Genomic DNA, 14,409 nt, shown 5'->3' on the forward strand with positions numbered 1-14,409 from the left:
AAAATTTCAAGCGCCTAGCTTTTCTCCATCGAAAGTTAGCGTGCTTTCGATTGACAGACGGACGGACATGGCTAGATCGACTAACGATCAAGAATATACATACATACTTTATGGGGTCTTAGACGCATATTTCGAGGTGTTACAAACAGAATGACGAAATTAGTATACCCCCATCCTATGGTGGAGGGTATAAAAATTACTTCACTGGATAAGAATAAGAAAGTGATATTCCCTCCCATGCTACTTGCAGAAAAAATCGATTAACAAAATATTTTGAAACCCATCGGGGAAACCAGAAAACCTGTAACGTCGTAGTATCAATAGGCACTTTGCCAAAATTGTTCAAGACAATGCTATAAATCAATTCAAAGTTCAAACAATTGGTTTTAGCTAACCTGTTCTGCGATATTGAAAATGTTGTATAGCTTCTTTTCTGCCTGACACTGTCCTCATATGTAGCTCTCTCTCACATTCTCGAAATCACAGAGTTCGGGAACGTAGGTATGCGTTTTTTTGCTTGTCTAAAGTGCTTCTTGGAATGTTGATTCGTTCAATTAGCCATTGTGCGACTACAATGCAGTGACCTCAGCTACTGTTTAATAAAATCCTATCTACAATTCGAGCAAAACAAATTGGAGAATAATAACTAAATTTAACAAATTTTTTTGCAGTTAGTGATTTTTTTGTTCAGCGCGATAACAAGAAAAATAGAAATAAATTACAAGCGGGCGGATTTGATTGTACGAGACAAGCAGATTGAAATACTCCCTATTCCGTCATAACGACCGTCTTCACTTTGGAAGAACTGAGCAACGATTGTTGACATCCAAGATATTACAGAAGAACACAAAACATGGTTTCAACTCCTGCAATAAAGAAATGTATATATTTCTTCGATATTATTTGTCTGGTAAGTTTATGACAGAGTGTATTATAAATTAATTAAATTATTAAAGTTAATTTAAAATTAAATTAAATTAATGTATATATACATATATTATATATCTGTCGTTTGTTTTTTAACATCGAGCTCAAGTATATATAATCAATTTTTGGTTAGAAATTTCACTCTTCCCACAGACGACATTATTTGGAATTCTGTTACAATTACAAAGGAAGACATATGAACAGATCCCAGAAACATTTTAGATACCAAAAAATTTTCAAAACAATCCAAAAGAATTTTTAGCTTAAGACGATGTTAGAGTAGGTATTTCGACTTTGATGAAATCTAAGTTAGCAATCATATCCAAATTCTATTCTAACTTCAAAAAAACCTTTTCTACGTGTTCGTATACAACAGCAAAATAAACATAGATGGACCAAACTATTTGTATCCTCTTAACAGTCTTCAGTTTTAGTAAAAAACAAGTAAAAGCGTGCTAAGTTCAGCCGGGCCGAATCTTATATACCCTTCACCATGGATCGAATTTGTCGAACTCTTGCCACTGTATCTCTTTTTAGACAAACAAAGGATACAAGAAAATAATTGCTATGTTATGGTTCATTTCGAACCATAATTGAACTAAATATTGGAGACCATAGTAGAAATCATTGAGTAAAATTTCAGCCAAATCTAGTAAGAATTGCGCACTTTAGGGGCTAAAGAAGTAAAATAGGGAAGTCGGTTTAAAAGGGAGCTGCATTAGCCTATAAACCGATTCATGCCATTTTCGACACCTATGCTAAAGGTCATGAGAGAAGCCGTTGTCCAAAATTTCAGCCAAATCGGATAATAATTGCGCCCTCTAGTGGCTCAAGAAGTCTAGACCCCAGATCGGTTTATATGGCAGCTATATCAGGTAATGGTCCGATTTGAACTATTCTTAGCACAGTTGTTAAAAGTCATAACAAAACACCTCATGCAAAATTTCAGCCAAATCGGATGCGAATTGCTCCCTTTAGAGGCTCAAGAAGTCAAGGCCACCGATCGGTTTATATGACAGCTATATCAGGTTATGAACCGATATGAACTATTCTTAGCACAATTGTTAAAAGTCATAACAAAACATCTCATTTAAAATTTCAGCCAAATCGGATAATAATTGCGTCCTCTAGTGGCTCAAGAAGTCAAGACCCCAGATCGGTTTATATGCAAGCTATAACAGGTTATGCACCGATTTGAACCATACTCAGCACAGTTGTTGGAAGTCATAATAAAACAACTCATGCAAAATTTCAGCCAAATCGCATAAGAATTGTACCCTCTAGCGGCTCAAGAAGTCAATATCCCAGATCGGTTCATATGGCAGCTATATCAAAACGTTTTAAGTCGAACTATCGAACATGTCCGTCCATCTGTCTGTCGAAAACACGCTAACTTTCGAAGGAGTAAAGCTAGGCGCTCGGAATTTTTTACAAATACTTTTTATTAGTGTAGGTCGGTTGGCATTGTAAATGGACCAAATCGGTCCATGTTTTGATATAGCTGCCATATAATCTGATCTTGGGTCTTGACTTCTTGAGCCTCTAGAGGGCGCATTATCGTCCGATTTGACTGAAATATTGCACGTGATGTTTTGGTATAACTTCCAACAACTGTGCTCAATATGGCGCAAATCGGTTCATAACCTGATATAGCTGCCATATAAACCGATCTTGGGTCTTGACTTCTTGAGCCTCCGGTGGGCGCAATTCTCATCCGAATTGGCAGAAATTTTGTACCACGGCTTCTCCCATAGCCTTCAATATACGTGTCCAATATGGTCTGAATCGATCTATAGATTCATACGGCTCCAATATAAACCGATCTTCCGATTTTGCGTCTTGAGCCCCCACAAGGCGCATTTCTTATTCGAATGGGCTGAAATGTTACACAATGACTTCTGCTTGGTCTTCGACATTCAATTCACTTATGGTCCGAATCGGACTATAACTTGATATATCTCCAATAGCAAAACTATTCTTATCCATTACTCTTTGTTTGCCCAAAAAAAGATGCCGTGCAAAGAATTCGACAAATGCGATCCATGGTGGAGGGTATATAAGATTCGGCCCGGCCGAACTTAGCATGCTCTTACTTGTTTTTTATTTGTTTAACAAATATTTTATAATGGCGTCAATATTTTAAGTACGAAGCTCAACAACACTTCTGGAGCGATGACAAGAATGCAAATGTGACGCCGTCAATTCCCAAAAGCCTCCTTCGTCTGTTATTGAATTGATACCAAATGGTACTAAAAATCTTTGCCAACGACGCGAACAAATTTATACCATATGGTATTGGCAAAGTACCGTCATTTTTCTATCATTGTAGAGGGCGCAATTATAATCCGATTTGTCTGAAATTTTGAAGGTGGGAGTTTTAAGTCTTTTACTAGTTACAGGATTCACTAATAGAAGGAAAAGTAACTTGCGAAAACATAAAGTGGAAAGGCCCCATGAACATCATTAAGGATGTCGAATCTGATTTTTCTATCAGTGTAGAGGGCGCAATTATAATCCGATTTGCCTGAAATTTTGAAGGTGGGAGTTTTTAAGACTTCTAACAGTCACAGGATTCACTAATTGAAGGTTAGGCCACTTGCGAAAACGTAAAGTGGGTAGGCTTCATGAACATCATTAGGTATGCCAAATCTGACGATTGAAAATGCCATCAAATAGGAGAAAACGTAACGTAAACAATGAATGAATCTAAAAACCGAACAAGTTGACATCCTCAATGCCAAATACTGCCAAAAAATTGTTTGTCGGCTGATCGCCAGGCTTAACCTTATTCAGTGAATCCTGTAACAGTCATTACAAGGACGGTCCATATTGGTAGCTAACTAGATATATATCTTATATTTGAAACAGTCATTGAAAGAACTGGTACATATAAGATTCGGAACGGCCGAATTTAAGGCGCTTTTACTTGCTTTTTCTTTTTTTAAATATGACAAAAGTGTGTTTTCTTCTTTTAGGGAAAATGTTGCTACCTTCATTATGGAATAAATTTGGCTTTACGCACTCATACTTTATTTATTTGTATTGCTGGTTTGTTTTAGTTTCGCTTAGCCATTTGTATGTATATTTTGGCCTGACCAGACTGTATTTTTTCATTAAAATATTTCTTTTTTTTTCTATTAAAAACATCAAACATTGTTTGGCCTTCGCAGCAGATGGCGTCATTAGTTCCATATCTAAGAAAATTAGAAATAGTATTTGTCAGTCGCTTTGCACATCTGCCATAGTGGTTTAGTGATATTGTGTAAGATACCCTACACTATTTAAATATAACTTTGAATTGATATCACAGACGAACAATTTCTCGCAGTGCAAGCAACATAAAACGGGAGACATATGCGAAAGTGCATAATAAATATTTGAATGATGCTATAAAAAATATGGACATAAAAATTTATTTTTGGAAAGATAAGAATTTTTTTTTTATAAAGGCCACTATGCAGTTATGATGATAAGAGAGCAGAAACGAAAACAGAGGTGGTGTCTTTAAACTGTTTCGGGGTTTCAGGATATATTTATGTTATTAAATATTTATTTTATTTAAGGATACTATGCGGGATGCTGTTCAGTGGTTGAAAATCGCAGCCAAAGATCAAAAGCAATCCACTGTGAATTTTTATTTTAAGGTCACAGGTTAAAAATGTTTGAATTTTTATGCCCTACACCTCTGCTGGGGTACAGGGTATTATAACTTAGTGAATTTGTTTGTAACACCCAGAAGGAAGAGAGATAGACCCATTGATAAGTTTACCGGTCGACACAGAATCACTTTCTGATTCGATTTAGCTATGTCCGTCTGTCTGTCTGTCTGTCCATGTTAATTTGTGTATAAACTCAGGTCGCAATTTTCATCCGATCGTCTTAAAATTTGGTACAGGCATGTTTTTCGGCCTAGAGACGAAGCCTTTTAAAATTGGAAAAAATCGGTTCAGATTTGGATATAGCTCCCATATATATTTTCGTCCGATTTTAAGTAATAATGCAATAAAGTGGTCATTTGTTAACCGATTCTCTCGAAATTTGGCAGGAAGAATTTTTTATGACTCTAGACATTACTAGTGAATTTCATGGAAATTGGTTCAGATTTAGATATAGCTCTCATATATATATTTCGTCCGATTTTCACTCCTAGAGCCACTGCAAGCGCATTCATTGATCAGTCTTCTCAAAACTTTGTACAACGCTTTCCTCGACGACTGTCACAGTATGTGAGAATTTTGCTCGAAATCAGTTCAGGTTTAGATATAGCTCCCATATATATGTTCGTCAGATTTTGGGTAATTTGCCATAATGTTGTCATTTGTCAACCGTAGTTATTACAGTTTGAACATATTTGCTCGCCGAGGTCCATCAAAATTGGTTCAGAATTGGATATAGGTCCCACATTGTGCTTATAGTGTAGGCGTAGGGTATTATACAGTCGGCACCGCCCGACATTTGCCCTTCCTTAGTGTTTTTTTTTATGAGGTCTTTAAATTTATTTTTGTCTTTGATTTTCAATTTCAATCATGTCAAAGAACCGAAATTATGCTAATTAACATCTGGGAGTCGCAATGATGATTCTCCCATTGAATTGTGGCCATTTTATAGAATTCTAGCCAAGTTTAACTTTTCAACAAGAGACATGGTTTAAAAAAGCCGTCCAATGTAATTGAGTGCTCGAATTGAGCGGCGCTTTTATATATGAAAGAAATCTCCCTTTTTCTTGTCAGTTCCCGCTACAACAGATGATTTCAGCATGTCCGCTTGTGTTCATGTGAAATTTAGCAATTTCTTTTCCCTTTTTTTAAAAGACATTCTTACATAACTCTTGCTCTCATTGGATCATCAAATGATCTCACCTTTGTTAAGTATCACCTGTAAATAAGAAAAAATCTATAATAAAAAAATAAGTACATCACTAATCTATTATTAATCTACCATTTAATCCTTTTCTCACATTTAGCACCCTAACTAAGCAGGCCTTGAGTGGCTGCATTCACATTTAATTGGAATCCGAAGAGTAAACAATCAACTTTATTTCTTGTTTACTCGTTGACGTTCCAAGCGAGGGAATGCCAAAAATTTAATGCTGGTGATTTCAAATGGATTCACAATGAATATCGATCGGTTGGGCATATCTTGTTTAACAAATGATTAATGTATGCGAATTTGGGTGGTATTACGTCATAGGAAAGACAGACAGTCTGTGTATCTGACATCACACACAACGAGTATTTACCAAAGAATTTTGATAAGTAGCCCAAGCTAACTATGAAAAGCTTTTACATACTACATGCAAAGGGGTTCAAAGGCTGCGTGCCAATTGATAGCAAAGTTGTAGAGTTTGTAAAAATATGAAGTTTGGTGTGGTGAATAATTTTTGAGTAGCCCAGGGGATAATAAGTTTTTTGAAAGGAGCAAAGCAAATTTTGCTTCTTTCAAAATTTACACTAGGACACTGGAGACTAATCCAGATATCCGACCCATTGACATACAGATTAAATGTGAGGCAGCCACTGCGGCTATGAGACTTAATGCGATGGGAGCAGCTCATACCATCGCGGTAGAATCGAGGCGACGATAGGAAACCTGGAAGGTAGGGAAGAGGTTTCCGATCAGATATCTAAGACTACACTTGAGGTCGAGTGTGAGGCGCGGCTGCTGGCGGCAAAGTCTTGGACTGACGGAATCCTAGTATTGTCATGTGGAAGATCATATCACACGGATGGATCAAATCTAGAGGACAGAGTCGGTCTGGGGGCAATAACAACCAGGACGGTTAGATCACGAACTATCTTGGAATGTAAGAAAGAGATTAACGCCTTCTCTAAGGATGGCACAATCCGCATCATTGGGGGCCAGGCTATAACGGAGCAAGGGGGAATGGAAGTGCAGACGATTTGCGGTGAGGCCGGGGGACTGCTGTCAATAAACTTGGTTAACCCGAAACCTTTTGGGACGACTCAGTCCGAGTTAAGGGCGTGCGCAATGACCGCGCATGTAATACAGCTGGCAAGCTATCGATTATCGCAACGTTCGATAGTTTTAATAATAAATATCGCTAGTATCGATACTATCTTTAATTTCCCATGACCTATATTTCAAACGAAAATGAGATGTAACAAGTAAGAGCGTGCTAAGTTCGGCCGGGCCGAATCTTATATACCCTCCACCATGGATCGCATTTAACGAGTTCTTTCTCCAAATCGGATGAGAATTGCGCCCTCTCGAGGCTCAAGAAGTCAAGATGCCAGATCGGTTTATATGGCAGCTATATCAGGTTATGTACCGATTTGCGACATACTTAGTACAGTTGTTGGAAGTCATAACAAAACACCTCATGCAAAATTTCAGTCAAATCGGACGAGAATTGCCCCTTTTAGAAGCTCAAGAAGTCAACACCCAAGATGGGTTTATATGGCAGCTATATCAAAACAAGGACCTTTGTGCAAAATTTCAAGCGCCTAGCTTTACTCCTTCGGACGGACATGGCTAGATTGAATTAAAATGTCATTACGATCAAGAATATACATACTTTATGGGGTCTTAGACGCATATTTCGAGGTGTTACAAACAGAATGACGAAATTAGTATACCCCCATCCATCAATATCAATGCAGAGACCAAATAAAACCAAGTTTAGTAAAGTCAGTTGGAAGTCATGAGAGAAATCATTGTATTGGGTTGCCCAAAAAGTAATTGCGGATTTTTCATATAGTCGGCGTTGACAAATTTTTTCATAGCTTGTGACTCTGTAATTGCATTCTTTCTTCTGTCAGTTATCAGCTGTTACTTTTAGCTTGCTTTAGAAAAAAAGTGTAAAAAAGCATATTTGATTAAAATTCATTCTAAGTTTTTTTAAAAATGCATTTACTTTCTTTTAAAAAATCCGCAAATACTTTTTGGGCAACCCAATGCAAAATGTTGGTCTAATCAGGTGAAAATTGCGCCCTCTATAGGCGCAATGTATGTTAAATGAAACATTCAGCGTCGGATTGCTTATTTTTGTTTAGTTTTGCAAAAAATTTAACTTTTGCGATAGAATCCAACGAAAAATATCAATCGAGATTTAGTCAAAATATTAAATGTCGATATTTTGCCAGCTCAAGCAGTAACACTGTGAAATAGTGAAACAGTCGGTAGGACGTCGAAAATTCTATGGAGTGATCCGGATCGTGAGAGATCAGTATAGCTTTTGGTGTCATAACGGGACACATAGGACTTCGCGCTCACATATGCAAAATCTGTGCGCCAAGTGATAGCATATTTAGGGCATGTGGGGAAGATGACGAGCATTTCCCTGCTTTTACGGCTAACAGACACCGGTACTTAGGTGGGGATACGATACAAGGCATGAACCAATTTAGGGGAGTGGTATGGAAAACAATTAAGGATTTTGTAAGTAGCACGGAATTCCTATCTTTTTCGAGCGCACAACAAGCCGATTACTGGCTTAGGTGTATGTCCATATTGGCATGGGGCGGATTAATATCTGTACCCTCTTTTCAACCTAACCTAACCTAGAGCAGAGTTCCATGTTGCTAAGTGTGAGTAGATACGCAGGTCTAATTCAATTTGCGGGTCATTAACCGCTTAAGCACACATATCTACTTGTTTATGATTTATTGATTTTGATATTGCCATTTAAAAATTGATGATGAATTGAAAGAAATTGGTAAAACACAACGTTTTTATTTGGGTCATTTGCAATCTCTGTGTAAAATATTTTTTGGAAGGCGTCGACGTTTAATCATTTGGCTTTTATATGTTAATAAAATCTTGGTACAATAATAGCATTAATCTAATGATACTTTTATCTGTGAACAATGCCCAAGTATGACTTGTTTAAAAACAATTGTTTTTCATGAGTGACTTTCAATAAATGTTGCTTTTTATACCCGCCACCATAGGATGGGGGTATACTAATCTAGTCATTCCGTTTGCAACACCTCGAAATATTCGTCTAAGACCCCGAGCCCGAGCCCCACCCAATTATATTGTCTGAGAAAAAAATTAAAATTTAATTTATTCTTAACAAGAAATTTCAGTAAAATTTTTTAAAATGACAAAATTTCATATTTTGGTAAGCCAGGGCCGCCTTAAAACTATTTTTCTTAAAGACAAAATTGTAACGAAATTCTTTGTAAAAAAACAAACTTTATGAAATTTTTTCTAAACAAATTTTCATGACATTTTTCTAAGGGCAAAATTTCAGCGTAATATTCTCTAATGCTAAAACTTCATCACGGCATTTTTATTAAATTTTTTCTAAAGACAAAATTTTTATAAAAATAAATTCAATAAAATGTTTTTTAAAGACTAAATTTTAATGAATTTTTTTAAGGACAAATTTCAGCGAAAATCTCTTTGAAGACAACTTAACCTCGAGATTATTGTTAAAGCCAAAATTTCAATAAAAATGTTCATTGTGCGACACTACGTTTTGCAAAAAACGACATTTTCCTAAAATTTGTCTGTTTTATTTTGTATAAAGAAGTAGGATTATTGATAGATTTTTTTTTTTAATATACAAAACATCAAATGCAACATGACATTAAAACGGATTCCACTCCTACAAATTTTTAGAAATTTTTTCGTTTGATTTTTGGGTTATACAAAATTTCCGACTTCGTCGTCGAGTCGTCCACTTTACGCGAATCGAAATTTCATTACGAGCTAGAATTTTCCTAATGCAGTTAAATTTTTGGGCATTTTTTTTGTCGTTAATGTAATTTTTTGAAAAGAAAAACTTTTTGTGATTTTTTTAACCCAAAAATTAAAAGTTTCCTTAAGCCTGAATCTTCATTTAACAATTATTTTTCTAAGACATATTTCTATATGAATTTTTTCTTAATTCTCGTTTTATTATTTTAATTGAAATTTTATCTGTGGAAAAAAATATTATTTAAAAAATTTCTTTGAATAGCCGGCGAGGCTCTGCTGAATTTTTATTTTCAAGTTTTTGTTTTTGCATGTTAGAGAGAAGATAATTTAATTTTACAATTTGTTGTTTCGTTTCTCTTCCGAGACGAGCTTAATGATCGAAGATTCGAATGGATGGAATTTGAACCTGGGCACACGAAACAGCAGCAGTCGTTGTCTAGCGTTCGAAACCATTAATACAACTTCAAAAAGATATATTCGCAAAGACAATCACACTTTGAAGGCTTTGAAAGATTGGATTCACCCTATAAATAGTTGTTGGCAACCAGTGGTGCATTCAGCTCTGACTTTACGACCAAATGTCACTGCTGATGGGTCAGTTCCTGCAACCAATAGCGATTGACAATTTTCGATTAAAAAAAAAATGAGATGGGCCCCCCCCCCCAAAGTAAAATCCTGGCTACATCCCTGGCTCCCATATAAACCGATCTCCCAATTTGACTTCTTGAGCACTTACAAGCCGCAATTTTTGTCCGATTTAGCTGAAATTTTGCATGTGGTGACTTTCATCAACTGTGTTAAGTACGGTCTGAATCGGTCTATAACTTGATATAGCTCCCATATAAACGGATCTCCTGATTTGACTTCTTGAGTACTTACAAGCCGCAACTTTTGACCTATTTGGCACAAATTTTGCATGCGGTGTTCTGCTAGCACTTCCAACAACTGTGCCAAATACGATCTAAATCAGTCTTTTACCTGATATAGCTCCCATGTAAATTAGTCTCTCGATCATCCTTGTTCCCAGAAGCTTTAATTAGTGCTGGTTTGACAGAAGTTGGTATGTAGAATAAAATTATGCCCTTCAACTAAATATATTTTGCATAAATTTTTAACAGAATCCATGGTTTTGGGTTTCAAGATTTGGCCTGGCCGAACTTAGCACGCTTTTACTTGTTTAAAATAGCTTGGCTTGTTTTTGTTCCTGCAGAAATGTCAAAAATTTGCATTGTGGGAAAGTTAGTGGGGGCTGCCCCACCCTAAAATCTACCAAACACATATTTACACCAATCACGACAATATGGGACTCAAATGAAAGGTATTTAGGATGAGAAAACGTATCTTATATCCAATTGTCGGACCAAGTGCTAGGGGGACCACCCCAAGCCCCTAAAACGCCCCTAAATCGGACATATTTACCAACCATGGCAATATGGGACTCAAATGAAAGGTATTAGCGAGTAGAATACGAATCTGATATCCAAATGTGGACCACGTTTCTGGGGGTCCACCCCTTTCCCAAAACACCCCCAAACAGGACGTATTTACTGACCACGGGAATATGGGGCTTAAATGAAAGGTATTTAAATGTAGAATACGAATCTGATATCCAAATATGGGACTATGTGTTTGGGGGGCCGCCTCTCACCAAAGACATCCCCCAAAGGGAACAAATTTACGACCATAGCTATATGGGGCTCAAATGAAAGGTCTTTGGGAGTAAAGCACGAATTTGATATCAATATTCGGGAAAAGTGTCTACGGGGCCACGCCACCCCCACAACTCCACCCAAATAGTAAGTATTTTCTGACTAGTGCAATATGAGGCTCAAATAAGAGGGTTTTTAGAGTGGAACACGAATCCGATATATATTTTCAAGGCCAACTCACTGAGTGGCCGCCCATCCCCCAAAATAACCCCCAAGCCGGTCATGTTTGCCGACTATGGAAATATGGGGCTCAAATTAAAGGTATGTGGGAGTAGACCACGTATCTGATATCAACATTAGGGGCCAACTGTTTAGTGGACGTCCCACCACCATAACAACCCCCAAATAGGACATATTTGCTCACCAAGACAATTTGGGTCTTAAAGAGAGAGGAACTAAATATTCATAGTTTTTAGGGCCAATACCACAAACCGGACATATTTGCTGACTTTTGCAATAAGGAGTTTAAATGAGATTAGAAAACGAATTTGATATCCAATTTTGAGGGCATTGCCAATATGGGGTTCAAATTAATGATATATAGATATATGAGAATAGAGCACGTTGCTGATATATTGTATTATCCGGGCTTAGTTTTTGGGGGACCACTCCAATCCCCAAAACACCCCCAAATCGGGCATATTTACCGACCATGTCAATGTGGTGCTTACATGAAAGGTATTGGGGGGTAGAGCAAGAATTGATACCTATTTTCGGAACGAATTTTCTGGGGGTATACCCCTTTCCCAAAATACCCCACAAACAGCAATTTTTTACTGACCATCGCAATATGGGGCTCAAATAAAGGTATTTGGGAATAGAATACGAATTTGATATCCAAACGTAGGTCCATGTATTTAGGCCATCACCCCTTTCCCAAAACACCCCCAAAGGGAAAAAAATTTTCGACCATGCCAATATGTGGCTTCAATGAAAGGTATTTGAGATTAGAAAACGAATTTGATAACCTATTTTGGGGCCATGTGTTTAGGGGACGCCTCATCCTGTAAACTCCTCTTAAGCCAATGGCAATATGGGGTTTAAATAAATGGTATTTGAGAGAAGAGCACGATGCTGATATTTTTTCAGGGCCAAGTATCTGGGGGACCACCTCTCCCCCAAAAACACCACTAAATCAGACATCATGAGAATATCGGGCTGAAATGAAGTATTTTAAGAATGGAGCACACCTTACATCCAAATTTAAATTCGTAGACCAATAAAGATCATATGGGATTCAGATAAAGGCACTTATATTCTTAAACTGTTAGTCAAGTTAGCATGGTATTTCACTAAAAGATCTTTAATTGTCGAAAATAAACATTCCAATGAGACTTTTGTTCCATATAAAGTAAAAGAGGGCGCAGCGGAGTGTGCCCGGGTCAGCTAGTACTGGTATACATAATTTTGTCATTACACACAGACTCATTCATAAAGAAGATGTTGGAGCGTAATAATTCTGTAATTTGACCATGGCAAATGCCGTTAAGACAATGTTGAAGAAATTTACAAATGGAATCAAAGAGATTCCCCGCAAAATAAAACCGAAGTATTCCTTGATACCAATCGAATGTAACGGCACAAAGCCAATAGAACATTCGTTAACAAAGCGTCATAAATCGAAATTCAAAATTTCGACACGAAATGGGCACTGGTGTACGATAAGAGAGGGAGAGAGGGAAAGAATGAAAAATAATAATGGCAAAAATATAAATGATTATTGTCAATAACAAGTATTGGGTTTTGCAAATTTTTTAATGATCGTTTACTGTCCCTCTCCCCTCTCTTTCAACTGTTGGAATATTCATCAATCCTAAGGAATTTGTAGCTATTAGAATGGGTATCTCGAGTTATTGTTCATTTGTACGATTGGATTTGAATTCTCCGAATTGGAGTATGATTGAATGTTTTAAATCAAATACGATGTTACTAAAATATAATAAAAGCTTGATGCACTGAAAGCTTTTTAATCGAAATTTGTTGGGAATTTTGAAAAACGATTTATTCGTCTAAAAGTTTTTTTTTTGGAAAATTCGATAGTTAGACGATTATTTGGAATATTGTAAGAGCATATTATTGATATAGAGGGAAACAAATTTTATTAAGGCTTTTTGTTGCGCTTGAAAATTAATTTTGTATGAATAAATGATTTTTTTCAGATTTAGTTTAAGTTTTAATATGTGTAAAAATTTTTAACAGTGGCCTGCTATTGCCATTGACAGACGGCTGTAAAGTTAGTGGTTTGTGACTCCACTAGTTAAATTCGGAATTTATCTTCACTCAAATTTTAATTTCCATCTTTAAATTTTGCGGGCATATTTCCTATATGAGGCACACGATTCATATTTACTGCCCTCAAGCTATATGTTGCTGGCTGAAGCCGCTTCTGCAGAGAAAAGAGCCTCATTATAGTAAGTGATGCTAATGCACATCACCAGATATGGGAAAGTGCGAATATCAACGAAAGGGGTGAGCTGCTTATAGAATAAATTATAAGTTGCCACCTGGCAATTTTTTAATAGAGAGAATAAAGCGACCATTTTTACCAAGAACAAGCAGGAGGTACTACACCAAGAAAAAAGTTGATACCAAACAAGCTCGTTTCAGTACCACTCGGTATTGGTAGTAAAGCAACACTGTATGGCACAAAACACTGGATGGTATGGATGATTAGTATCGTTTGGTACTAGCCTTATAACCGAACTGGTTTTGGTTTTAATACCAATCTGTTATTGGTTTTAGCACAATGCCGTCATTGGTTTTAGTAACAAATCGTTACTGATTATTCCATCCCCTAATGAACTACAAAAAAAAACATTGAAAATAAATTTGATCTAATTTCATTTCGATTATTTATGTTAATAATTGCAAAAAGTAATGTTACAGCGTGACCAACCTCAATTCATTATATTCAGCTATTGATGCCATAACCATTGATTCCCAGAAGTGGTTTTCATATGAATACACCAATTCAGCATCGTTTTCCACACAAGAGTCTATCATGTTTTTTATTTAGACTGTCCTTAGAATTTGTACTATTTCCATTTTCACCGCTTTCGAGTATTTGAACAGGTTTTTACGCTTTCAAATTGTATTAAAACTTTTTGTC

At 36.5% G+C, this 14,409-nt stretch overlaps 1 protein-coding gene across 9 annotated transcripts in view; it reads left to right on the forward strand.

Annotated features, from left to right (window-relative positions):
- Positions 1–14,409, forward strand: part of LOC106081357 (23 kDa integral membrane protein) — a 92,991-nt gene that overhangs the window by 13,397 nt on the left and 65,185 nt on the right. For all 9 annotated transcript variants that reach the window (XM_059370456.1, XM_013243245.2, XM_013243243.2 and 6 more), the window contains exon 2: positions 672–910. In XM_059370456.1, the coding sequence (XP_059226439.1) occupies positions 854–910 (57 nt within the window). In that variant the 5' untranslated portion in view covers positions 672–853. The remainder of the gene's footprint in view (positions 1–671; positions 911–14,409) is intronic.

The sequence above is a fragment of the Stomoxys calcitrans genome, chromosome 5 (genome assembly GCF_963082655.1).
Source record: "Stomoxys calcitrans chromosome 5, idStoCalc2.1, whole genome shotgun sequence".
In the NCBI taxonomy this organism is placed as follows: Eukaryota; Metazoa; Arthropoda; class Insecta; order Diptera; family Muscidae; genus Stomoxys; species Stomoxys calcitrans.